This window comes from Petaurus breviceps, unplaced genomic scaffold (assembly GCF_028583685.1).
Source record: "Petaurus breviceps papuanus isolate PSGF00001 unplaced genomic scaffold, PetGlider_PUasm1.0 90740, whole genome shotgun sequence".
NCBI lineage: Eukaryota > Metazoa > Chordata > Mammalia > Diprotodontia > Petauridae > Petaurus > Petaurus breviceps.
In genome coordinates, this window is record NW_027187330.1 from 9,248,289 (window position 1) to 9,274,177 (window position 25,889).

At 44.4% G+C, this 25,889-nt stretch overlaps 1 protein-coding gene across 2 annotated transcripts in view; it reads right to left on the minus strand.

Annotated features, from left to right (window-relative positions):
- Window positions 1-25,889, minus strand: part of AP3B2 (adaptor related protein complex 3 subunit beta 2) — a 52,897-nt gene that overhangs the window by 25,185 nt on the left and 1,823 nt on the right. Inside the window, exons 1-9 of one of the 2 annotated variants that reach the window (XM_069067268.1) lie at window positions 22,392-22,800; window positions 5,646-5,721; window positions 4,924-4,998; window positions 4,552-4,647; window positions 2,584-2,744; window positions 2,258-2,324; window positions 1,870-2,052; window positions 1,189-1,475; window positions 885-939 (exon numbers count right to left, since the gene is read on the minus strand). In XM_069067268.1, the coding sequence (XP_068923369.1) occupies window positions 885-939; window positions 1,189-1,475; window positions 1,870-2,052; window positions 2,258-2,324; window positions 2,584-2,744; window positions 4,552-4,647; window positions 4,924-4,998; window positions 5,646-5,721; window positions 22,392-22,615 (1,224 nt within the window). In that variant the 5' untranslated portion in view covers window positions 22,616-22,800. Of the gene's footprint in view, window positions 1-884; window positions 940-1,188; window positions 1,476-1,869; window positions 2,053-2,257; window positions 2,325-2,583; window positions 2,745-4,551; window positions 4,648-4,923; window positions 4,999-5,645; window positions 5,722-22,391; window positions 22,801-25,889 lie in introns of those variants that run through there. The other variant, XM_069067269.1, reaches the window with a different exon arrangement.

Consider the following 25,889-nt stretch of genomic DNA (forward strand, 5'->3'; position numbering starts at 1 on the left):
ATCTGGACAATTTCAGCATTCCTACTTAAAAGCTCTTCCCTCTCCAATTCACCCTACACACTAGTGCCAGATCAACCCCCGATCCCCGATTCTCAGCTCTCATCACGTCACCCCTTTGTTCAAAAACTTTCAACTCCTTGTTTCCCACAGGTTGAAGTGAAAGCTTCTCAGCTTGACATTGAAGACCTTTCCAATATCTAGCCCCAGCTAACTTTTCTAGCCTTCCTTACCTCACTCCTCTACCCTAAATAGTTCTCTCTCTCTCTCTCTCTCTCTCTCTCTCTCTCCTTTCTTTTTCTCTCTCTTCTCCCTCTCCTTCCCTCTCTTGCCTTCTCTCTCCTCTCTTTCTCCTTTCTTTATCTCCTTTCTCTCTCACCTCTTTCTCTCTTCCCCTCTCTCTTTCTTTCCCTCTGCCCTCTTTCCTCAAGACTGGGTCTCTCTCTCTCACCTGGGGTGGAAGTACAAGGACTATTCATGAACCTGATACCATTACTGATCAGCACTAGAGCTTTGACCCGTTTTATTTCCAACCTGGACTGCTTTGCCCCTCTTTAGGTCCCCTGAAGTCTCCCCCTAGACAGGGGGATCACCATATTTATGCCAGACTTAGTGGAGACACCTGATCAGGTTGGCCCACTGCAGTGCAGGACTCCCAAAGTCAAAGAGATCCACCAGTCCAGCATGCCTGGCAGCAGGAACGGCAGGCATGGCCACCACCCTTGGCACAGGCCAGAGTTCTCACTATTCCCGGCAGTGTGCTTTCACCTCTGCTTTGGCTTATGCAGATCCCTGTTGAGAAACCACCCTTCCACCGATGCAGTCCTCAGCCCTTTTGGTCCCAAATGCTTACCGTGGCCCCCAAGTCTTATTCCCAACTGACTTACCCGGCGCTTGATGGACATAGTAGCCACGTTCTGTAGCACCACGTACTGGACTTCACTGTGAACAAAAGAAGTTTAAGAGAGACTCAGGGGTCACTGTGTGCAGGGTCAGTGTCACTGTCCAGCGAGGCACTCACGGTGCTTCTGCAATGGCCACACCAGGGTCCCCACCTCAGCCTCAGGAGAGGGCCAGGGTTTGTGTAAGTGGCTAGGGCTGGGGCAGGGTCAAAGTCGGGGTGGGAATCAGGACGGGAGGGGGTGAAGCATCAGTGTGGGTGGGGTTCAGGGCCCCTCTGGTCTGCCCCACCTGTGGCTCCTCAGCAGTCGCACCAATGCTTTGGCGATGACTCCCACCTCCGCTTTGGGGGCCAAGTGGAAGTAGAGCTGAGCCACTGCCATGACCACAGCTGCACTGCGGCTCTGGAGTAGCGGCTTTGTGTTGCGCAAGAGCAGGCGGTGGTCAGGATCCATGATGTATGGCCTGCGGGCCGCCAGGGGAGCAGCTGCCTCCTCTGGGCCTGGACCCGACCCCTTGGACTCATCTTCTTCTGATCCATAGAAGGCCTTCTCAGGATTCTCCTCCAGGAGCGACTCCTGGAGGGTGAACAAGGGAGGGGAAGAGGACTTTAATGCCTTTAATTGGGCACCCTCCCCTTTTATCCTTCAAATCTGCCTCTTCTAGGAAGTCTTCCCAAACTGCCCTTTTCCATGAATCTAGCCTCCTCTTCACTGTTCTTCCTACAACTGCCTTCAGTGCTCTGGGGGTTCCATTCCCAAACTTCTTTGTCCTCCCCCACACATACACACACAATCTGCCTTGGCAGTCTTATCCAACATGACCCCGAGGTGCCTGTCCTGAGCCAAAATAATGTTTTCTCCATCAGTCAAGGGACTCTTGATTAGACTTGGCTTCTCTCTTATCAGTCCTGGGGGTGAAAATGCTATTTATTTTAACACCTTCCCCCAAGCCTACTCTCCAGTGACTCACATTCTTGTTGGGACTCAGGAACTGTGTACGGGCATAACGGGTCAACATGTTGATGATGACAACCTGGCCCCACTCTTCCACGTCAATCAACAGGTTACATAATTTACGGTAGTTCTTGTGGATGAGATCAATCCGTTCTGGACACACCTCCTCAAAGGCCATTACCACACTTCCAGCCACCAGCTGAAGAGGACCCAGACAGGAGAGGAGGAAAGAGTGAGACCAAGATATGGACAGACACTTGTGAGCAACAAAGATGAAAAGTCGGTTAAGGCAGGCAAGGGGAGGGGGGATATCATAAACCCTATAGCATCCCCCCCAACACCCCTCGGTGTTTTCTCAGACATCCATACCCTCTTCCTTCCACATCCCCCTATGCCCTCCGTACCGTGGTCTTGTCCGCCAGAAGCTTCTCAATGACTTCAATCAGCTGATCCTTTTGGTCAGAGTCCAAACTGGGGGGATGGAGGGCTTGCTGGAAGGGATGCAGCCTCCCAGTCTTTGAACCTGGGACCTCCCATACCATGCTACTCTGATGCTCAGACCCCTGACCCTTAGTACCCCCACTCCCCAGGCTTCTCCACTCCCCAGTTCTCCATCACAGTTACCATCCCACCCCCATGATTCCTTTATTCATTAACAGCCCTAAGCACCCATGGTTAAACCTCTGGGGGGGGCAAGTTGGATATGAGGTCCAGGGTCCCAGGAGGTCACCTGTACAGTTTGGGGATAGCATGGGCTGCTGTTTTCCGCACATAAGGGGACATGTCTGAGGCAGCTTCCTTGATGGCTAGCATCATGATAGGTACTATGATGGGCACGCGGATACTAGAAAGGACTCTCAGGGCACTAGCCCGGATCAGCTGGTTGGGGTCCTGCAGGGTAGAGGCAAGGGCAGAAGGAAGTAATTATCTTCTGTGGTCACTGTACCCTCCCAGCCCTTAGTCGACACTTATCCTGACCATATCTGGCCCCTAAACATCTTCCTTCTGGCACCTGAAACCGAACAATGCACCAATGTGATATAACCATGGAGGTCCATGCCCAATTGTCCCATATGTGAGGTCGCTGTCTCATATGAAGAAATCTAGTGATTCAGGATTAGCATGAATTGGCATGGACACAGGTGTTCACAGCAGATCATAGGAGGAGTTTGTAGAAGGAGCTAGTAAGACTACCTCAAGACCAATTGAAAAAAAAACCCAAAACAACTAAGTATCATTTTCAGTGGCGGACCTACGTACTATGCTTATGCTCTGTTCTGACATGGAAATGAAATGAATGCTCCTTTACAACATATGCAACAAGTGGTTGGTCCTATGGCTTCTATTTGTGTCTAATAAGGAGGAACCCACTATGACCTCCCAGGGCCATCCATTATACTTTGGGACCACTCTAAAGCCTAAATTGGAATGTCCACCTCTGGCTCTTAGTTCTGTTCTCCAAGGCCAAACAAAGCAAGTGTAATTCAAGTGACAAGTCATTGAATCTTGAAGCTGAAAGGGACCTGAAAGTTTCTAATCTAATTCCCACATTTTACAAATGAGGAAACTTAGGACCTGAGAGTAAAAATAACTGGTACAATGGCACACAATTACTGGCAGAATGAAGACTTGAACTCAGATCTCTTGACCACCAGTCCAGTGCTCATTCTAATCATACTCATGACTTTAGCCTGAACCCTGCAACAAAGGAAACTTGGATTCTTTGAAAAGTATTTCTTCTCTTCTAGTAAGATGTGATTAGATTATATTAGAAAATATTTCTTTGTTTCCTCATAATTTTCAATTTTAGTGCATTTTTATTTAAGTACCCCGCTACTTGACCTTAGGAAAGGCATTGAAACCTTCTGGGTCTCTGTCTCCTTTCCTTTTCTTTTCTTTCTTTTGTTTTGGAGGGGGGAAGACAAGGAAATTTGGGTTAAGTGACTTGCCCAAGGTCACACAGCTAGTTAAGTGTCAAGTGTCTGAGGCTGGATTTGAGCTCAGGTCCTCCTGACTTCAGGGTCAGTGCTCTATTCACTGCACCACCTAGCTGCTCCTGTCTCCTTTTCTAGAAAGTAGAGGCTCTAGACTAGATGGCCTCTAGAACCTCTTTCAGTTCTAAAACTCTATGATTCCCTGGTTCCTTCAGGACTTCTAAGTCTGAACATCACACTTTGACTCTCTCATACAGGTGAGGCTCTTGCACCCAGCTTAAGGCCATGTCTCTGTTTCCCCTTTCTCCCCTACAATTTTGTCTGGCACAGAACTAGGCACATTGTAAGGCATAATGTTTTCCAAGAGGAAGGACTTTTGTCCTCCAGCGATTCCTGAAAATATAATATTAAAACTAGAAGGAACTTTGGGTATCATCTCACTTTACAAATGAAGGCATGAGGGTCCAGAGAAGAGATTTGCCCAACAGGATGCAGGAACCAAGTGTCAGAGTTGGGATTTGAACACAGACCCTTTGACATCAAGTTCAGTGTTCTTTCTATCATGTCATAGGAAATTCTTACTCTTAGGAGTGGGAGTCATTGTACTTTATGAGTCACTCTTTACAATGTGAAATACAAAAAAGGGTCCTCCCCCATGCCCACCTTGTTCACTCCTGGGAAAAGTCCCATCCCATTTCTAATCCTGCTTCCCTCCTCCCACACATATAGCCTGGACCCTGGGGAATACGATTGTGACCTCTGACCTTCAGGCCACGTTGGAAAGTGGAGATGGACAGCAGGGCCAAGTCTTGCTGTTCTTCTGCGTAGCGTACCAGGTACACATACACCAGCTTCTTCACCTGAGAGGAGAAACTACCTGAGCAGATGGTTCCTGGGACTCATACTCCCCTAATCCCAACCCGAGATACATATATACAGAATTTTTCATCTGGGAGGGGAAACATTTCTGAGAAAATGGTCATAGAGACACATCTTCCCCAACTCCTACCTGGGCACAATATACATGAACTTCTTCATCATTTGGGGAGACCCATCTCTACCCCTCCTCTCATTCCCTCTAACTCCCTACCCTGGGTCAGCCCCTCCCCATTGGGCCCCTCCCTGTGACCCCTCACCTCAATGTTCTTACAGGCTACATTCTTGACCACAGCTGGGAACAGGTCAGAAGCATTCTTCCCACGAGCAATCATCTAGGGGAAGAGGAGGGGGCCAGAACAATAATTAGCAGAGAACAAAAAGGGCTTAGCCCTAAACCTGTTCTTAGATGAAGAATCATGCATCCTTAGTACCGCCCTCTGGAGGCAAAGGGTAGAACTGCTCCCATAGGACTCTGGAGGTAGGATGCCTTCTGCAAGTCTGACCTTACCTGAAAAGGGTCTATCCTCTGGGACACCTCCCTTGCTACTTCCTTCACCCTCCACCAGACTGTCCTATGCTCCATTCTCCACCCTACCTTTGTACCTTACTTATTCTATGTGTTCCTCTGTTAATGAATTTGCCAGAAATATAGTTCTTAGTTGGTTATAGATCTTTTTTTTTTTGCTTTTTTTTATAGGGGGGGGGGAGGTAGGGTAATTGGGGTTAAGTGACTTGCCCAAGGTCACAAGGCTAGTTTTTGTGTTAAGTGTCTGAGGCCAGATTTGAACTCAGGTCCCTCTGACTCCAGGGCCGGTGCTCTATTCACTGTGCCACCTAGCTGCCCCTGGTTATAGATCTTAAGTGATTCATATGGTACCCAGTGGGTAGGACCCCAAGAGGGTGAAGGAAGGTTGTTCCCACCAACCTAGGCATCCTCTCAGGCTTTGCCCTCACTGGCCTCCCCCTCCACCTTCCTCACCGCCACAATCCTCTTCATGGCTTCCAACTTGAGAGAATCTTTGTTGGTGTCCAGCATTTCCTTCAGGTCATCATGCCTAGGGAGGGATGGGAGGGGAGAGATTAGTCAAGGAAACAGAATAGATTGGAGATGAGGTTGGGGGGAACACAGGAAGACATACATGAATATGTAGAGAGGAAATGGTGGTAAAGGGAATGGAGATAGAAGCATTAAAAAGGGAAGGACATTTCTTTTCCCCACCACCAAAACCAGGGATGCCCTTAGACCCTTGACCTCACAGAGTCTCTTGACCCTATAGTTTTCACAGATCCTGCAGAAAATATCGGCTTTGCAGATTTTGCAACTGGACCCATCAGCCAATGGTATTGGCTAAGGGTTGCTCAGTCTCAGATCACTGGTCTGGTTCATAAAAGACTAAGCATCAAGACCAAGGCAAGGGGCATCTTCAGCAGACTGGGTCAGCCACCAAGAATCCAGGGAGCAGGGCAAGTGCAAAGAGGCCTGAGCATCCAAAGCAGCCATATCATGGCACAGCAAAAAGCCTGTGGGATCTGGTACCAGAGGACCTGCATTTGAATCCTACTTTGCTGTGTCTGGGTGACTCAGTTAACTTCTCTAGGCTTGGTTTACATTTTCAATATTCATCTAGACTGGAGAGGGGGTGACCCCCTCTATAGCTTCTAGACCGGACTTCTGGGAAGTCTCCTTCTTTAGTTTGTCTGGAAAATGAAGGGCTTAGAAAAGATAACCTCTAAAGTTCCTTCTAGCATTATTCTAAGACCAGAAATCCCAGATAGCATTGGACATTAATAATTAAACTAATGAATAAAGAACTCTGTAATCTTGAACTCCAAGTTCTTAAAACTGCTATAATAATTGAGATAATGAATATTTAACATAAATAGCTGATATTTATTTAGCACTTACAAGTTCACAAGGTGTTTTATGTTGTATATAGGACACCATTTGATCCTCCAATAAGCCTTTGAAGTACTGTCTTATCTTAGTTTTTCAGATAAGGAAATGGAGGCTTAGTGGGTAACGTGACCTTACGTTCCTTTATGCGCTCTTACTAGCTACAGCGGCTTCTGTCTTCTGGGTCCTCCTCACCTGTTCTTCTAACCACACATCTCTTTCCCTGGTGCTTGTCTCTCCTATCTATAAAACAATCACAACGTCCCTTTGGGGCTTTCTGAATATTTCTATACGCAGTACAACAGATAAGACAGAGAACTAGGAAGAGAGACTTCTGTATAGAATAAAGGGCAAACCCAGAAGCCAGGGCTAGAAGCTATAAAAGGGGCACGAGGGACCCTTCTATTCTAGACAAATATTGGCATTGTAGAGAATTAAGAGAGATCAGCCTGAATATCACTTAGGATCCCATGAAACTCATTGGCAGTATTGATTTGGGGGCTTTAAGACATCTTAACACTGTCTAATTCTTATACGTCGATGCTTCAAGAATTTATAATTCCATTGGTGTACATAACATACCGATTCAGATTATGACGGTTTTCTGCCTTCGTACAGCAATCAACCAACTAATGAATCAATAAGCAATTATTCATTGCCAACCATGTGCCAACCATGGTACTATGTGCTGAGGACACAAAGATGAAACAGTACTTTCCCTTGAGATGTTTATGTTCTATGTGGGGAAACAATTTGTAAACATGAATGTGATACACACTCACAGACACAAAAGGTAAAAACCAATGATGGGGGAATAGGGAAGGAGAGGATGGGGACATGACATGAGCTGAGCTATGAGGCAGATGAGGGGTTCCTGAAGGTCGAGGGAGGAAGTGCATTCCAGGCATGGGGGATAACCAGAACAAAGGAATGGTGAAAGAACGTGGATTGTCATGTTTGGTGAACAGTAAGCAGACCGTGGTTAGGCCACTGTGTATGAAGGAGAATGATAAATAATTAACCTAAAGAAGTTGACCAGAGACATTGTACAGGGCTTTAAATGCTAAACAGAAGAGTTTGTTTTTGATCTAGAGATAATAGGAAGCTATTGGTGCTTCTTAAGTAGAAGAGTGAGAGAGGGTCAGACATGGACTTTAAGAATACTAATCTGTAGCTGTTTAGAGATAGGACTGAAGTAAGGAGAGACATAGGTAAGGAGAGTAATTAAGAGGCTATTGTACTATCCAAGTGAGTGGTGATGAAGACCTGCATGGTCTTCTCAAGTTCAGTGGTTTTTTTTCTATCATGTCTGACTCTTTGTGATCCCATTTTGGGGTTTTCTTGGCAAAGATACTGGAACAGTTTGCCATTTCCTTCTCCAGCTCATTCTACAGATGAGGAAACTGAGGCAGACAGGGTTAAGTGACTTGCCCAGGGTCACACAGCTAGTAAGTGTCTGAGGCTGGATTAGAACTCAGGAAGAAGAGTCTTCCTAACTTCAGACCTGACACTCTAGCTGCCCATTGGAGAGTTGCTATGTAAAAAAAGATCACCACCTGGTAGCCAGTCCTTTGGAAGAGTCTCTAAACTCAGGTCAGCTGGTCCTCAGAGGACAGATAGCCATTCCCATACTTGAAACTGAGGGAAGTAACCTGGTAGAGTGGAGGGGGCAATGACCTTGGAGTCAGGGAGAACTAGATTCACATTTCACCCTCAGTCAGTAACTGTGTGGCCTTGGCCAAGTCACTTAACTTGTCTGTGCCTTGGTTTCTTCATCTTAAAAATGAGTCATGCTTTATGGCCTCTACATTGCCATCCAACTCGAAGTCTGTGATCCTGTGATGAGAAGCCTGCTGTCCCTCAACTGCATCACTGAGAGTTGGTACTGCTTGTCCTTTGACAACCTGATGTCCACACCATGAAGAGACATCAGCACAAACACTCTATATTTGCTTCCTTGAATCCTATAATTCTGTAGTTGCTGATAGAAACACTAAAGGTATTAGACAAACACTTCCTCTTTACTTCTCCTCTTGTCCAATCGCTCAGATGTCTTCTCCCACTAGCTCTTCCTTGATTCATGTCTCACCTTAAGAAGTGGCCTTTCTCCTTGTCAAGGCAAACACCTCTATATGCATCCTTTTAAAAATTGTTACTGGGGGGCGGCCAGGTAGCACAGCGAGTAAGAGCATCGGCTCCAGTGTCGGGATGACCTGGATCAAATCCGGGCTCAGATACTCAGCACCACACCCAGAAATAACTGGCCATGTAACTTTGAGCAAGTTACTTAGCCCCGATTGCTTTAAAATAAAAAAAAATTGTTACTGAGTGGCTAGGTGGCCCAGTGAATAGAGCACCAGCCCTGGAATCAGGAGGACCTGAGTTCAAATCTGGACTTAGACACTTAATAGTAGCCTTGTGACCTTGGGCTTAACCCCAATTACTTGGGCACTTAACCCCAATTGAGCTGCCTTCCCCCCTCTAAAAAGCAAAATAAAAAACTTTTTTTAAATGTTAGTGATGTGTTTTTAAATTTAACAATTTTTTTAGTTCCAAGTTATCTTCCTCCCTCCCACCTCCAGTGAAGGCAAAAAATGTGATATCAAGTATACATGTGAAGTCATGCAAAGCATATTTTCATGTTAGCCATGTTGAAAAAAGACAAGAAAAATAAAATAGAAAAATTATGCTTCAATCTGCATTCAGACGCTATCAGTTTTTTTCTCTGGAGATAGCATTTTTCATCATAAGTCCTTTGGCACTGTCTTAGATCATTGTATTGATCAGAACAGCTAAGTTATTCACTGTTGATCATCATGCAATATTGCTGCTACTGTGTACAGTGTTCTCTTGGTTCTACTCACTTTACTTTGTGTCAGTTCATATAAGTCTTACCAGGTTTTTCTGAAACAATCCTGCCCATCATTTCTTATAGCACAATAGTATTCCATCACAATCATACTCCATAATTTGTTTAGCCATTCCCCAGTTAATGGGCATCCCCTCAATGTCCAATTCTTTACTACCACAGAAAGAGCTGCCATCAATATTTTTGTGCCAATAGCTCCTCTTCCTTTGATCTCTTTGGTACACAGACCTAATAGTGGCATTGACAGGGCACAAAGTGTGCACCCTTATATAGTCCTTTGGACATAGCTCTCAAATGTTCTTCAGAATGGTTCTCCATGCACCCTTGATCCCATTTCACCCTGTTTTCTCTTCAGATTGCCCACTCTATCACCTCGCTCCCCCTTTCTACTTGCTCTTTCCTGGCTATCTACAAACACACCCATCTCTCCCTTTCATTAAAAACCCTCACTCGACCATCCATTTCCACTAGCTATTGTCCCATATCTATCCTCCCCTTCTTGGCTAAATTCCTAGAGAAAGCCTTCTAGAATCAGTGCCTTCATTTCCTTTTCTCTGTCAGTTCTAAAGACCTGCTCTTTCAGCCAGATTCCTCTCTCCCTAGATCCCCTAGGAGGAGAGCAGTACCTCCCCTCTCCTATCCCTAAAATAAGGACAGGGAACTAAGGAGAGACTTCTATACAGAATAAAGGAACAACCAAGCAGAGCTGAAAGTCATAGAAGGGGAATGAGGGGACCCTGAGGGGGATGAGGTGCTTTGACTAAAGTGATCTCTCTAAGGCTTTTCTTTTTAATTGTCAACTTGAATGGCCTTTGTCAATCCTCACCCCTCTTGACCTCTCTGCAGCATCTGACACTGCTGATCACCCTCTCCTCCTAATACCTCCTCCTCTCTAGGTCTTCATGACACTGCTGTTTGCTGATTCTCCTCCTATAGATTTATTGTTTTGTTTTTGTTTTTTGCTTTTTGGAGGGCAACTGGGGTTAAGTGACTTGTCCAAAGTCACACGGCTAGTAAGTGTGTCAAGTGTCTGAGGCCAGATTTGAACTCAGCTCCTCCTGAGTCCAGGGCCAGTGCTCTATTCACTGCACCACCCAGCTGCCCCTCCTATATATTTAAATACCCCTCAAGCTTTTTTGGCCATATCTTCATCCAGGTCATGTCCAATAACCAGTAGGTGTTTCCCCAAGGCTCTATTCTGAACCTTCTCTCAAACTCAGCATCCAAAATAGACCTCATTATCTTTCTCTTCAAACCCTCCCTTCTTCTAAACTTCCCCATTATCCCCAAGGATATCACCATGACCCCAAGTAACTCAGGATCACAATCATGATGTCAACCTCAACTCCTAATTCTCATTCACTCCACATATCCATTGCCAAGTTTTGCATTTTCTACATTCATAATATCACTCATACATAGCTTCTTTTCTCCACTCACAAAGCCTACACTCTCATCACCTGTCTCTTGAACTACTGCAATAGCTTATTGGTTGAGCTCCTTCACTCAAATCTCTCCCCCTCCAATTTAGCTTCCACTCAACTAGCAAAGTGATTTTCCTAAAGTGCAGGTTTGATCACATCACCTCCCCCCTCCCTCCACTCAGTGAACTCCAGTAGCCCCTTATGACATCCAAAATAAGAAATAAAATCCTGTTTGGCATTTAAAGCCCTTCACAACCTGGCCCTCCTTACCTTTCTTGTCTTATTACACTTTGTCACCCCATGAACTCTTATGATCCAGGCATGCTGACCTTCTTGCTGCTGTTCTTCATGCAGGACACTCCATCTCCTGACCCAGTATCATTTCACTAATGGTCACCCATGCTTGGAGTGTTCTCCTTCTTCACCTCCACCCTTCTGGCTTCCTTTGCCCCCTTTAAGATTTGGCTCAAATCTCACCTTCTGTTGGTCTTCCTCCCCTCTCCCCCACTGTTGGTACCTTTCTTCCCTGAGATTACTTTCCATTTACACCATATCTATACTATATGTACAATTTTCTTTGCATCCTGTCTCCCCCCATTAAAAAGTAAGCCTTTTGGGGGCTCCTGTGTTCTTGTCTTTTTTTAAGCAATTGGGATTAAGTCACTTGCTCAAGGTTACATGGCCAGGTGTTTCTGGGTGGGTGCTAAGTGTCTGAGCCCAGATTCGATCCCAGGTCATCCCGACTCTGGGACTGGTACTCTTACTCGCTGTGCTACCTGGCTGCCCCTTTATCTTTCTTTACTTAATGCAATGCCTGGCATATACTAAGCACTTAAATGCTTTTTGACTAACACTAAAAAGTAAAGGGTTGGGGCCTTATACTGCCAGTCACTGCCTCTACCCCAGGTCACCTGAAGTGCCTCTTCCAGGTCCTTTTCTAAAAATGTAAATTATTGGGTGATAATAAACTGTAAGGAAACATAGGGAGCTCACTGACATTCAGATATATGTACAATACTGAATGTGCCTGGATTGCTCATTGTGGCTTTCTAATACTAGTATCACTGTGTGTGGAGGGGGGTACCACCTCCCAGAACAAAGCCCAGCCCCCTACTGCATCCACTCTCACTTGCACTTAGTCACAGCCCACACAGTGGGGCTGCCGACTCCACACAGGCCAATTCTCTTGCACAATTTACTCCTCCTACTCCACACTCTGCACCTACACATTCCTCTTATGAACAAACTCAGCGTCTCCTGAACATACTCTGAGTCCCAGTGCTAACTCTCCTAGCCTCTTTCCACATACACAAGGGCTGATTTCTTTGCTAGATCTAACACCACTGATGGATTCATATCACATTCCTTCATAAATAGACAAGCCTGAGGGATAAATGCATGCCTCTGCAATGTGACTCCTTCAACAGTATCCTCAAGGTCTGACAAAAGGATTTGTCTGCTTGCTTTAAGATTTGCGGAAGAAAAGACAGTGAAGTATGCTCACATTCACCCTAGAAAGCAGAAGTGTCCCCAGGAGGGTATGAACTGTGAGGAGGTCCATAGGAGATTACAAGCCCATTCAATTCCAGGATCCTCTCACAGAACCACTCTTGGGAACTCACAGGTTATATATAACGAACATCGGTTTCCTCAATTATAAAATGAAGTTGGACAAGATGCTCTCTCAGACCCTTTCCAGCCTCAGTTGGTCCATTATATCTGTCACCAGCCCTGTTTTGAACTTAGGGCTTGATGGTGCAGTCCCAGGAGGTGAGATGGCCATGAAAACTTGGATCAGCCTGGCTAAATGTAAATAACTGGCAGGTTCTTACTAATAGTCCTTAGTCCTGTGGTTTTTCCAGTTGACACAATACTGAAAATATGTACAGCATATGTGTATGCTCAGAATTTCTTAGACATATATAAACATATGTAACCAAAGTTTGGGGGGGGGGCATATTTACACACACACACACACACACACACACACACACACACTGAACAAGCATAAAAGTGCAAAATTTCTTGAGCTTTGCAGGAGACAGCAAAATATAGTGAATGGGAGTCAAGGGAATCTGAGTTCCAGTCCCAGCTCTGCTATTAACTATGTGACCTGAGCGAGGTAACTTCATGTCTTGACCTCAGTTTCTTCATTTGAAAAATAAGGGGATGGACAAGATGATCCCTCAGTTCCTTCCTGTTCTGACACTCTATAATTTCTATGTAGATTCAGTGAATTCCATATTAATTGGGGACACTAACACAAGAGTGTTGGGCCTGGAGTCAGGGCCAGGAAGACCTGAGTTCAAATCTGTTCTCAGACACTTACTGTGTGACCCTGGGCAAGTCACTTAACCTCTGTTAACCTTAATCTACTGGAGAAGGAAATAGCAAACAACTGTAGCGTCTTTGCAAAGAAAACCCCACAGACAGTATGGTCCAGTGGGTCATGAAGAGTCAGACATGACTGAACAACAGAAGGTATGGCTGCACTTCAGTGTCCTGCTCCACAAACCATTGGAAGAAAGTGTGGGATGTGGAATATCTGTGTAGTCCAAATATGGACCATGTTCTGAAACTGGTATCTCTTTAAAAGGGGACCCTGTGTGTGTGCATGCACACATGCACATGCTTAAAAAAAGAGCCTTTAGCACGCATTCAAGTTTTATAGCCACATTTGGGATAAGGTGAAGTCCATATTTGGACCAATGTAGAATGCTCGTAGGATGACTTAGCTGAAACACAGTAAGGTTGATTATCACATAGGGATAGCCAATGCTTCCCCAGACAGTTTCTGCGGAGTATGTGGCCAAACATCTTGATGAGGGATAGCCTGTAGAAAACAAATACATTTTTCCCTGCCCCAGAGGAATTTCCCTGGCCACTGAAGATGCCTGTGATTTAGAGGTCTCTTTTCTCAAGCTGAGCGCAGTTTAAAAATAAATTTCGATCTTTGAGATTTCCCTAAGTATATGACCAATATGGCGGCCAACAGAGAGAGGGCAGGGAAGTGTCAGAGATGATACCTCTGGGACAGCACTCACAGAAGCTTGTATTAAAGACGAATTCTGTTGTGCTTTATCTGAACACCCAGCAATCCTGATGGAATGGAATGGAACAAGTGCATACTAAGACACCTACTGTGTTCCAGGTACTGTGTACCTGGGAGGTAGATACTGTCATTATCTCCATTTTCCAGATGAGGAAATAGAGGCCATCTGGGGACCGAGTGGAAGAATCTCTTTCCCATGTGACGAGGGCTACAATGTTTGAAGACCACATCATGTCCACATGGTCAAGGGGAGGCCCTTCAAGTCTTCTCTTCTCTGGGCTTCATGTTCCCACTTCCTTTATAATGATGTTGAGAGATTGTCATCTCAAGGTCCTTCCCAGTTGTGCTCCTTTAAATGGCCTCCAGTTTACCAATGCATTTCCTCAAATGTCCTTCTTAACTGCATATAATAATACTGACTAAACATATTCAATCCAATAGCCCAGATGTGGTCTGATTAGGGTAGGGCACCACAAGACTACCATCCCTTTCATTCTAGACACTGCAGGCTAGGGTTTAATTAGTTGATTTGGGCTTTGTATTAAACCATTAATTCATATTGAGTTCGCATGCCACTAAAAACTCCATACTTTTAGATAAACTACTGTCTAACCACACCTCTCTCCCACTTTTTAGAGGTAGATGGATAAAGCACTGGGCATAGAGTAAAGGAGACTTAGCCCAAATCTGGCCTCGGCCACTTACCAGCTGTGTAACCAGGACAAGTCACTTAACTTCTGCTTGCCTCCATTTCCTCACCTGTAAAATGGGGAGAGGTACAGCACCTATATGTTCTAGGGCTGTTGTGAGAATCAAATGAGATTATGTTTGTAGAGTGCCTTATAAAGTACAATAGAAATATTAGTTATTATTATGATTGTGAGGTTGATTTTCTGAATCCAAGTCTATAGGACCTTATATTTATGCCTATCAAGTTTCATCCTATTGGAGTGAAATATCAGCCCAATATTCTAGGCCATCCAGATTCCTTTGGATCAAAGGCTCTGTGTCATCTACTGTGTTAGATATCCCTTCCAACTCTGTTATCTGCAAATGTGATGAGGATGCCAGCTATGCCCTTATCTAAGTCAATGAGAAAAAAAATAAAGATTTTTCATAATTTTCCTCATATTTTGTTATTTGTGCTTGTGCTTATTTCTTCATTGTTACTAGTAATAAGAAGCCCTAAAAAACCCTTGAACGGGTTGGGGGACTTGCTTCAGGGATGGGAACATAGGGAAGAAGCTATTGGACTGATTCTCATTCCGCATTGGGTCAAGGAGAAAAATCCCTGTTGAAAAGAAGAGACAAGACAAAAAGGCAGGTGGGCCAGTCCTTGAGGCCTAGGGGAGAAAAGAACTGGGGTGACACAAGGTCAAGAAGCCATTAAGCAAGTAATCAATTAAGCATTTGTTAAATACCTACTGTGTGCCAGGCATACCAAGAAGGTGTGTGCTAACATTATTCATGTAATATAAAGCCTGTTGAGCTTTGAGGTTCCCCAGGCTTGACTTTTCAATGAAAGACTTGTCGCAAGTACTACATATCACTCTGTCAGTTTGTGAAGTGAGCTTTTAATAATACCCTTGGGAAGCTAAGGACCATGGGAGGCCTTGGAATTTATGGGAACATGCAATAGTGTGGAACACTGAAAAAGCATGGCATACTTTTAAGTTTAATCCACATTATTAAACATTTTCTCCATCACTTTCTTACTCCCAGAGACAATCAACAAAACAACAAATCAAGCCCTGATTTACAGCATTTGCCAATTTCTGAGGTATAATTACTCACACTGAAAATTTACCATTGGTTTCAACACATTTCTGTGCTCACCTCGAGATCTACTATTTGTCAAGTAGGGAAAGGATGTGACCCAGAAATTCTGATTGTTGGAGGATGCTCCTAGCTTGGCATGGAACTGGTGTCACCATGGCAACGGATTCGTAGAATTACAGAGTTGGAGGAACCTCGGAGGCCATCTAGGGGAGAGCTTCTTGCCAAGGCAAACCCTTGCACAAATAAGTTCATTTTTTCCCATTTTCTCCAGCAGATAGTTCTAATATTTCCACTCTCTCCCTAATCTTCAATTTCCCTCTGCCTACTAGCTTTTACCCCTCATAAGAATCTCCCACTTTGCCTTGATCCATTAATCCCTCCTAACTATGATCCTGCTTCCCTCTTCTCCCTTTCATGGTTAAAGGCCCTGAGAAAGCCACCTACAAGTGGTGTCTCTACTTCCCCTTTCTTCTCACACTCTTTTTAGTTCTCTGCAGTCTGGCTTCCAACCATTTAAAAGAAACTGCTTCCTCCAAAGTTACCAATGGCCCTTTCTCAGTCCTCATCCTTCGTGACCTCTCTGCGGCTGTGGACCTGGTCGCTCGCCCACATCTTGATACTCTGTTCTCTCAAGGTTCCAGGACACTATTGACATTTTCCTCTTTCCTATTTGACAACTCCTTCTCAGTCTCTTTGGCTAGATCTTCATCCAGGGTGTGGCCGCTTCCTGTGGTTAGCCTTCAAAGCTCTGTCCTGGGCCCTCTTCTCTTTCTATACTTTTTCACTTGGGCATCTTGTCCGCTCCCATGGATTCAGTTATGTGAAGATGATTCTCAAATCTACCCAGCCCTAATCTCTCTTCTGACCTCCAGACAGACCTATTGGACACCTCAAATGGATAATCCCTAGACATCTTAATTTCACCATGTCTTTTATCTTTTCCCCCAAATCTGCCTCTCGTCCTAACTTCTCTGCTATCGTCAAGGGCACCCCCATCCTCCCAATCCCCCAGACTTACAACCTAGCTGTCTTCCTCTGCTTCTCATGCTTATTTACCATAGCCAATCTATTGCCAAGTCCTGTGGATTCTCAACATCATATCTCCATAACATATTTCCCACATGGGGACACTAACACCATCTCAGTGCAGACCACAGTCATGTGCTGATTGGTTGCCCTGTCTCAAGTTTCTTCTCCCTCCAGTTCACCCACTCACTCAGCTATTAAGCTGATCTTCCTAAAGCAAAGATCTGATCTTGTCACACCACCTCCTCCCCCTGTTCAATAAACTTAAGTGACTCTCTTTTACCCACCATCAAATATGAAATCCTGCATTTGGCTTTCAAAGCCCTTCCTAACCTGACCCCTTCCTGCTTTCCTAGTCTTACTCCTTATTCTCCTCCATATACTCTGCAATCCAGCAACACTAGCCTCAGACCAGACACTACTTCTCCAAAATCCATGTATTTCCACTGACTGACCCTCCCCCCCCCCCGGCATTGCCTGTAAGGAGTGTTCCCCGTTTTTTCTTTGCCTCCTGGCTTCCTTTAAGTCTCAGATAAAGCCCCAAGTCAGAAACTGTTCCCAGTGACCCTTAATTCTTGTGCTTCTAAGGTCATCTCTGATTTATCCTGTATGTATTTCATATATAATTGTTTGCATGTGGTCTTCCCCATTAGATGATGAACTCCTTGAAAACAGAGGTTATTTATGCCTTTCTTTGTACCTCCGGGGTTCAGTACAGTACCTGGCATACTGTAGGCTCTTAATCAGTGCTTGCTGACTTGATTTGACTACACCTAGAGTTTAGCCCCCTCCCCTCTATGACATTCTTGACAAGGGCCTACCCAACCTCCACTTGAAGACCTCCATTGATGGAGAGCTCAGTCCTCAACAAGGTAGTCCATTTCATTTTCGAACAGCTCTAATTGTTAGGAAAAGTTTCCTTATGTTGAGCTAAAATCTCCCTTTGTGTTACTTCATCCAGTAAACATCACTGTGCCCTTTGGAAGCAAGCAAAATAAAATGAATCTCATTTCCACATAAAATCCCTTTAAATACCTGAAGATACTGTATCCTCACCCAACTGAGTCTTTTCTTTTCCAAGATGAATATCATTAGTTCTCTCAGTTACTAAGTCTTTCCAAAACTATGCGTGAATAATGTCATCTATGGTCAAGAAAATTGGCTATGATATCCCACAAGTTGACTGACACCAACTCATGATGGTAAGCCATTCATAAAATGTGGTAAGATGAACGGAGGCCTGCGCAATCCAGACAGCATCACTCTATCCTCAGTATTCATGTTTTGCTTGTATCATTTACTTCTGTTATACCTCTTACAAAGGTCTGTATTGGTGTAAATGGTGGCCAGGGAAGTCCCCTCAAGGGAGCTGGGATCAGGTACACATATGACATTTAATGTACCCACTGTCCCCCATGCCTAGAACATACTACCTTTTCATCTCTATCTCCAAGAACCCCAGCATCCTTTGAGATACAGAGCTCTGAGGTCGTCTTCTACAGTCTTTGATGACACCCTAAAGTGTTGATGCCCTCCATTTCAAAATTACTTCGTATTATTTGTTACATATTTAATATTTGCTTAATTATGTATGTGAAAACACTGTAAGCTCTCTGAGAGGTAGAATTATTTCATTTTTGTCTTTGAATTTCCAGTGCCTTATACGTAATAGACATTTAATAATAAATTTCATGAGGCAAAAGAAGTCTTGATTTGGGGGATCATGAAGGTGCAATAATAATTTTCATTCCTACTCTAGACTCTGGAATGAATTCTGTTACTGGTTGGGGTGGGGGGAATATAAAGGACCCCAAACTGCTAGTTTGGGGATTGGTATCCAGTTGTTGCACTGCTGGTTCCTGCTCTGAATTTGTTCCCCACTTCTTTTTTTTTCTTTTAAGCAATTGGGGTTAAGTAACTTGCTCAAGGTTACACTGCCAGGTGTTTCTGGGTGGGTGCTAAGTGTCTGAGCCCGGGATTCGATCTCCAGGTCTTCTCAACACTGGAGCCGGTGCTCTTACTCGCTGTGCTACCTGGCCGCCCCTTGTTCCCCACTTCTAGTGACTAAGTTCTTAATCTTCAAAATTGTATAAAAATGCCTTTTGTTTTTACATAATAATCATTTCTGAATATGTTGTCTCCCTTCCCCTCTACCAAATAAATAATAAGCAAAAACAACAAAAACTTTTCAGCACGCATCTGACAGCACATACAACATTCCATGTCCATAGTCCTCCACCTCTTCAAACAAAGGAGGAAGATTCATTTTTCCCTCTCTTTTTTAGGCCAACAAAAATCACTATAATTATATAACATTCTTTACTTTTTTTTTCCTTGTATGTGTGTGACATACAAACCAGTCTACCTAATGTTTCCCAACTCAATACCATCTCCTAGCTCCCTTGCATGTCTGAAATGTACCCCCTCCTTCCCTCTCCCTCTTTGAATTCCTAGCTTCCCTATAATTATATAGCATTCTTTACTTGTTTTGTTTTTCTTCTCTTGTATATGTGTGACTAATCCTTATCTAACATTGCATAACTGGGTCCTTGTCTTATCTAGTGAGCCCCTGCACCTAAATTTATTCAGTTTCCCTGGGATGAAGGTCCTACCTCGGCTCTATAGTTATTTTTTGAGATGTTTCATTGATATTTTAAAAAATCATATCACTGTTAGTTCCCAATGGCATATTCCTTACCTACATCCTCCCTTTTAACAAATTAATGTAGTCAAATACAGCAAATATATTATTGAACCTAAAATTATTTCAGACACCAAAAGTCTCACCCTAAACCCCAGTCCCTATACCTGGGTCTCCTTTTCCTGACACTGGACTTTTTGCCTTTACTCTGCCATCTTGACTGCCTCCCTACACTGGACTTCTTGATGCCACCTACCTGCTTGTTTGGACTTCTTCCTTCTGACATCTCTTATGATATGTGTGATCACCTACCTGCCTTGTCCCTGTAAATCTGTGTGACTGCCAGCCAGTCCCAATTTGACCTATTCTGCTGCTGAAGGAGACCCAATTTTAGGGCTCATCAAGCTTTAAGACATTTTGAGCCCAGATCAGGATGCTGAGAATCCTGATGGATTCAGTTCTTATTACAAAGCCCCAAGGAGCAGTTATTTTGTTGGTTTAGGTTTTTCTTCCACAGATGCAGTTTGAGATCCATCTGGATTAGCTTGATAGTGTAAGATTATTGGGGCTGCTTAAAAATTAGTCATTCCCTGGAAGTTATAGTGGAGAGAAGCTTCTCTAAATTTAGCTCAGGTGGTCTTCAGATTACAGGTATACATTTTGTTGCCAGGTGTATACTAGAAGGCCTGTCAGGACACCTGCTCCACCAGAGCAGTCTGGGAGAGTCTAGCGCCCCCTCTATATCATGCTAACTATTAGAGAAGAACTTTACTGGGGCTGATTGACTGCCCAAAATCATTTTCTCTAAACAGTCTAAACATTGGAAGCCCACAAGATTCACTGTCTGGGCTGGCAGCTCTGTGAAGAGTGATAGCAACTGGTGGGGTGGGGCAATGACAAGATCACTGGCTTTGGAACCTGTGTGACCATGGAGAAGTCATTAACCTCTGTTTCTTTATTGATAAAGTGTAAGCTCCTTAAGAACACACTTTAATCTTTGGCTTTGTATACCAAACACTTTGCACAATGCCTTGTAAGTTAATAAATACTTACTGATTGATGCTAACACCTCAGACTTTTATTAGATGTATGACCAAAGACAACCCCCTAATTGTCACCAGTCTTTCTTTAAATTAATCCATTCTCCATAGAGATGTCAAAACATCTTCCTAAAGTAAGATCTGACCATGCTCCTCTCCTGCTCAAAAAGCATCAGTGGAAATGATTGCCTATTGCCTACTCCCGCCCGCTTCTGGCAGCTTCACCATAGTCCCTGGGAGCCCTATTGACTACAAGATAAAAGGCAGATTCCTCCGCTTGGTATTTAAAGCCCTTCATAACCAGGTGCCAAACTACCTTTCCGGGCTTATTCTGCATTACTCCATTTTCACATACCCTACTTTGCAGTCAAACTGACCTATTTACTATTCCCCAACTCAATAATGTATCTCCTAGCTCTTTTCCGTGTCTGGAATTCACTCCCTCCTTATCCCTCCCTCTTAAAAGTCCAGGTTTCCTTCCTTCAAGGCTCAGTTCATGAGCACCCCTCTAGTGGAAACCTTTCTGAATCTCCCTCGTTATTAGTAGTTTCTTCCCAGGGTGGTTAGCCCACAATGACATCATGTCATTGGTCCTCTCTGAGAATGAAAGACAGATAACAACAACATGTTCCAATGGAATGTCTAATCTCTGCCGGCTTCTCTGACTTCCTTCAAAGTCATACCTAAAATCTTCCTGAGCCCTATTAATGCTGGTACCTTCCCTTTGCTGATAAGCTATTTATCTTGAATATATCTTATATGTGCATAGGTGTTTGCATTTGGTCATCTCCCCCCGCCCCCATTAGACTGTGACCTACTGAGAGCAAGAACTGCTTTTCGCCTTTCTTTGTATCTATCCCCAAGGCACAGTAGGCACTTAATGCTTGTTGAGTAAGGACAGGGATGGGTTTTCATGTTTGTTTTTGCAACCCCCAGAATTTAGCACATTTCCTTATATGTAGTAAAGTATTCATCAATATTTGTTGGGCTTGAGTTGTGTCGAAGCAGGTGCACAGATTTCCCCTTGGCCCACCCTCCTCAATAGCCACAGTCTATTAGAGGGATGGAGGGCCATCTGGCAGCCCCTAACACATCCTCCAGTTCTTTCCCCCTCCCTCCTGTTGCTGCCTACTGTAGGCTGTCATGTAGGAGGGAGAGATGGAATCAGTGATACCCTTAAGGCCATGAAATATTAATCTCCTATACAAGGATCACTTTACAGTCCAGTCTGACCCTGTATTGACCCCTGGCTCTCTGGCTCCATTCCTGACTTCTAACCCCATCCTAGCCAGGGGGAAGAGAGATCACTAGTCCTTTTTCTAAAGGGTAGATAGAGTCTGCCAGACAGATATCAGTGAGTACAGGGTCATTAAGGGACATTAAGGGCCAACTCCCCAAGACTCCTTCTCTGTTCTCTATAGCAAGGTAAATACTCTCCTCTTATAGCCTTTCCAAGCAACTGCTCTCTTGCTCAATCATATAAGTTGGAGAAGGTTCTCTGTGAATTTTTTTGAGATCTTCTTCTGAAAGATACCCCCCAGAATTTAGTCCTTCAACCTGCAACAAGCTTTTACCAGCTACCCCTAGTCCTCATACTGAGTCCAACATGGGGAAACCCCAAAGGTCATCAGGAGCAACCCAACTCCTATCTCAGAATTCTTTTCACAAATACACTCTGGACAAATCTATATCCTCCTCAAATCTGGAACTGCCCCCTTTCTACATGCACAAATATACACACCAGGACTCCCTCCCACCCCGTGTTCTATTCCTCTAACACAACCCTGTACCCAGACACCTTTTCCCTTTGGATTTCTCTCTCAAACCCCCCCCCCCCACCTCCACACCCAAACTAACACTTCTCTCCTCCCTTCACACATCCTAACCAGATTCCCCTTGAGAGTGAGATCAGCTCAGCTCCAGGGATTTATAGCCTGGAAAAGCGATCCTTGCTATCCCCTGTGGTTTATGGCGGTCCTGTGGGTGGTCCCTCTCCGTACCGTAGAGGCTGGCTGTGGCTGGCCCCATCAGAGCCACCTTCTGGGGACACATCCTGTTCAGAGGTCTGGAGCTGCCGAAGCTCATCTGGTTGCAGGGCTTGGTACCAGGCTGGGGTGCCCCCCTCAGGGGTTAGAACAGGGCTGGTTGCCTCCTCACCCCCCCTGCTCCCCGGCGGCTTCACCATCGTCTGCGGGAGCTGCAGGAACCGCTGCATTGGCGTCATCAGGTTTCGTACCTCCAATACCAAGATTCCCTGGAGACCCTTAAATCTGGTCCCAGACACCAGAGTTCACCCCCCCAGGCAGACAGAATCCGCCTCCTTCTTCTTTCCCCTCCTCTCTTCTCCCCAGCTGATCTGTGACTCAGTCCCTGCTTCAGTGAGTCCTCACTGATACTCTACCCACCCAAGCTCCACGGAAACTCAGAAATGTGATGCTGTTGTGGGACAGCTGGAGTCTGGATGGTAAAGCAGTGAGAAGGGGAGGGAGGAGAGGGCAGCAGGGGTCAGCTCCAATTTCTCCTTTTCTTCTTTGAGACTGTGAGGGAAGATTTATGGGTGGTGGGTGGGGGGGAAGAATGTGAGTATTATTCGGTAACTAAAGTACCCTCCAATAAAAACTCATGAGATTTGGGGGGGGAGTTTTGGGGAAGGGGGAGAAATAGAAATGGAAGATATGAGCAGATATTGCTATGGAAGAAAAGGGATATAAGAAGAGGGACAGAAGAAGTGGGGGATGGTAATGAGGGATGAAGAAATCAAGATGGTATATAGGGAGTTTAGGGTAGAGATATTGATGGGAATTCTGAGGAATAGGGTATGATGGCAGAGGAGAGCTGATGACCCATGAGGACGTTAGTGAATCATAAAATTGTAGGTCAGAAGAGACTTTAGATCAGGAGTTCTTAGCCTTCTTTTTTTGTGTGTCATGGTCCCGTTCTCAGAATATTTTTTTAAATCTATAATTAAAGAAAATCCTAAATTACAGTTAGACGTTAGTGAAAATAAAAATGTAATTATTTTTGTGTTCAAGTACACAGATCCCCTGAAATGTGTGGACTTCACAAATAACTCCTGTTATCTCATTTTACAGACACCTAGAAAGCTTTGCCAACATGAAGTCACACATCTAGTTAGTGGAAGAACTCTGGAGTAGAACCCTGGTCTCTCAAATCCCAAACCCCGTGCTGTTTCCATGGCCCTCATTGGCGTTCCTTTGTGAGTGAGGAAGACACCTGAGAGACAGTTACTGAGTTTAGATTTCTCTCTGAATTGCAGATGAATCTTATTTCAGACCAAGGATCCAACATTATCATCTAGTCCTTTCCTTTGACCCCAGAAGGGCTCAGTGCAAAGGAGAAGGTAGGGGCATAGGACTCTGAGCACTAACCACAGGAAAAAAGACGTGGGGGATGGGGCCAGAATTCTCCCCCTGATTGCTCCAGAGGGGACAAAGGACCCCAGGAAGGACTAAGCTTCATTTACATTCCAAAGGGCAGGTTTAGTTCGAGCCTTCTAAGAGTTCAGAAATTTTATGTTAGTCTGCAACTTTCCTCTTGTTTGTTAAATGATCTTTGCCTGTCTGTCTCCTGTTGTCAAGGACAGTAGAACCCTCAGGAAGCTCAAAGGGGGTAACTGACTATTTCAAGGTCCGAGAGATAAATGAGCAGAGAATGTGCTATTCCTGTCCTGAAGAACAGAATAACCTCACCTTAGTCTAAGTGGGAGATGGCAGTGGAGAGAGATCACTAGTAGGATAAAAACATTATAACAATAATGATGATAATAATAGCTCACATTTATAAAGTGCTTTCCTTATAACAACCCTTCGAGGTAGGTAACCCAGAACACGAACACAGCTTTAGGAATCATAAGGTAGCACAATTAATCTCCCAACTGGAGCTATGAGGTAGATAGGAGTTCTGATAAGATGGAGTTTTATTGGGCAAAGGATTTGCAAAGGAACATTCTTCCTAACTTCCCCATGACTGTTGAGAGTACCACATTCCTCCCAATTACCCAGGCTCACAGGCTCTCCTCTTTACCTTCCCTTTCTCCCCACCCTCAGTCTTTTGCCAAGTACTGTTGATCCTACCTTTGTAAAGGATAGAATACATTCCTTTATCTCCTCTGACATCCTAGTGCAGGCTCTTAACAGCTCAAACCTGGACTATTTGCAATAGCTTGCCTGTTGGTCTCCCTGCCACAAGTCTCTCCCTACTCCAGACCATCCTACATTCAGCTGTTGAGATGATTTTTCTTAAATTTAAGGTCTGACCTTATTGTTGTTGTTGAGTCGTCTCTGACATTCTGTGTCCCCATTTTGGTTTTCTTAGCAAAGATACTGAAGGGGTTTGCCATTTCCTTCTCCAGCTCATTTTACAAATGAAGAAACTGAGGCAAACAGGGATAAATTATTTGTCCAGTGTCACATAGCTAGTATCTGAGGCCCGACTTGAACTCAGGAATATGAGTTTTCCTGACTTCAGACCCAGTACTCTATTCATTGTACCACCTAACTGCCCCATCTGACCTTATTACCTACTCAGTGAACACTAAATGGCTCCCCTCACCTCGAGGATGAAATTTAAAACCCTGTTTGGCATTCAGAGCCCTTCCACACTTAGCCCTCCCCCTCTTCCATCCTTCCAGTCTTCTTACTCTTTCTTACTCTTTACCTCATCTCCCCTCACCCACAATGTATTTTTAATCCATTAACACTGGTTTCTTTGCTGTTCCAAGAACAAGACACTACATCTCCTAACTCTGGTAATGTCTACCTGCTGTCCCCCTTACCTTAAATGGTCTCCCTCCTTCCTCTCTGTCTCCTGGCTTCCTTGGCTTCCAATTTAAGTCCCTGCCAAAATCTCACCTTCTACAGGAAGCAATTCCTGGTCCTCCTTAATTCGAGTACTTTTTTTCTCTTAATTATTTCTAATATATTCTCTATTCATATTCTATATTCAACTTGTTTGTAAATACATAGTAGTTGGCATGTTGTCTCCTCCCAGTCTAATCTGTGAGCTCCTTGAGTACAGGGACTGTCTTCATCTTTCTTTGTATCCCTAGAATTTATGTATTTTGAACATAGTAGGCACTTAAATGTTTATTGATTGACTGAACCAGAGGCATGAACAAGATGGAGGTGTGGGGTGGTCAGAGAAGCAAAGAATATGACATATATGTCATTTAATTTATAGAAATTTATAGAAATAGCGCATTAGGGGGCTTGGGAATGGAGATTTCCATAGTAGAGAGCCTGATACTTTTGACATTTAATGGGGTTTGTTAACTTCCCTTCACTGCTCCTCCTTCAACTCTATTGTACTGCTTAGAATGATCTTAGAAGCAAAAAGGATGTTTCCTGGGGGTAGGAAAACTCCATGGAGGCTGGGGGGTATCCCGAGGGACATTTGAAGTCGAGGTTAAGTAGGGGGATCCTGGAAGGAATTTTTCTTAGGTTTTGGGGGAGGAATAACTGGGAATGGGGTTCATATAT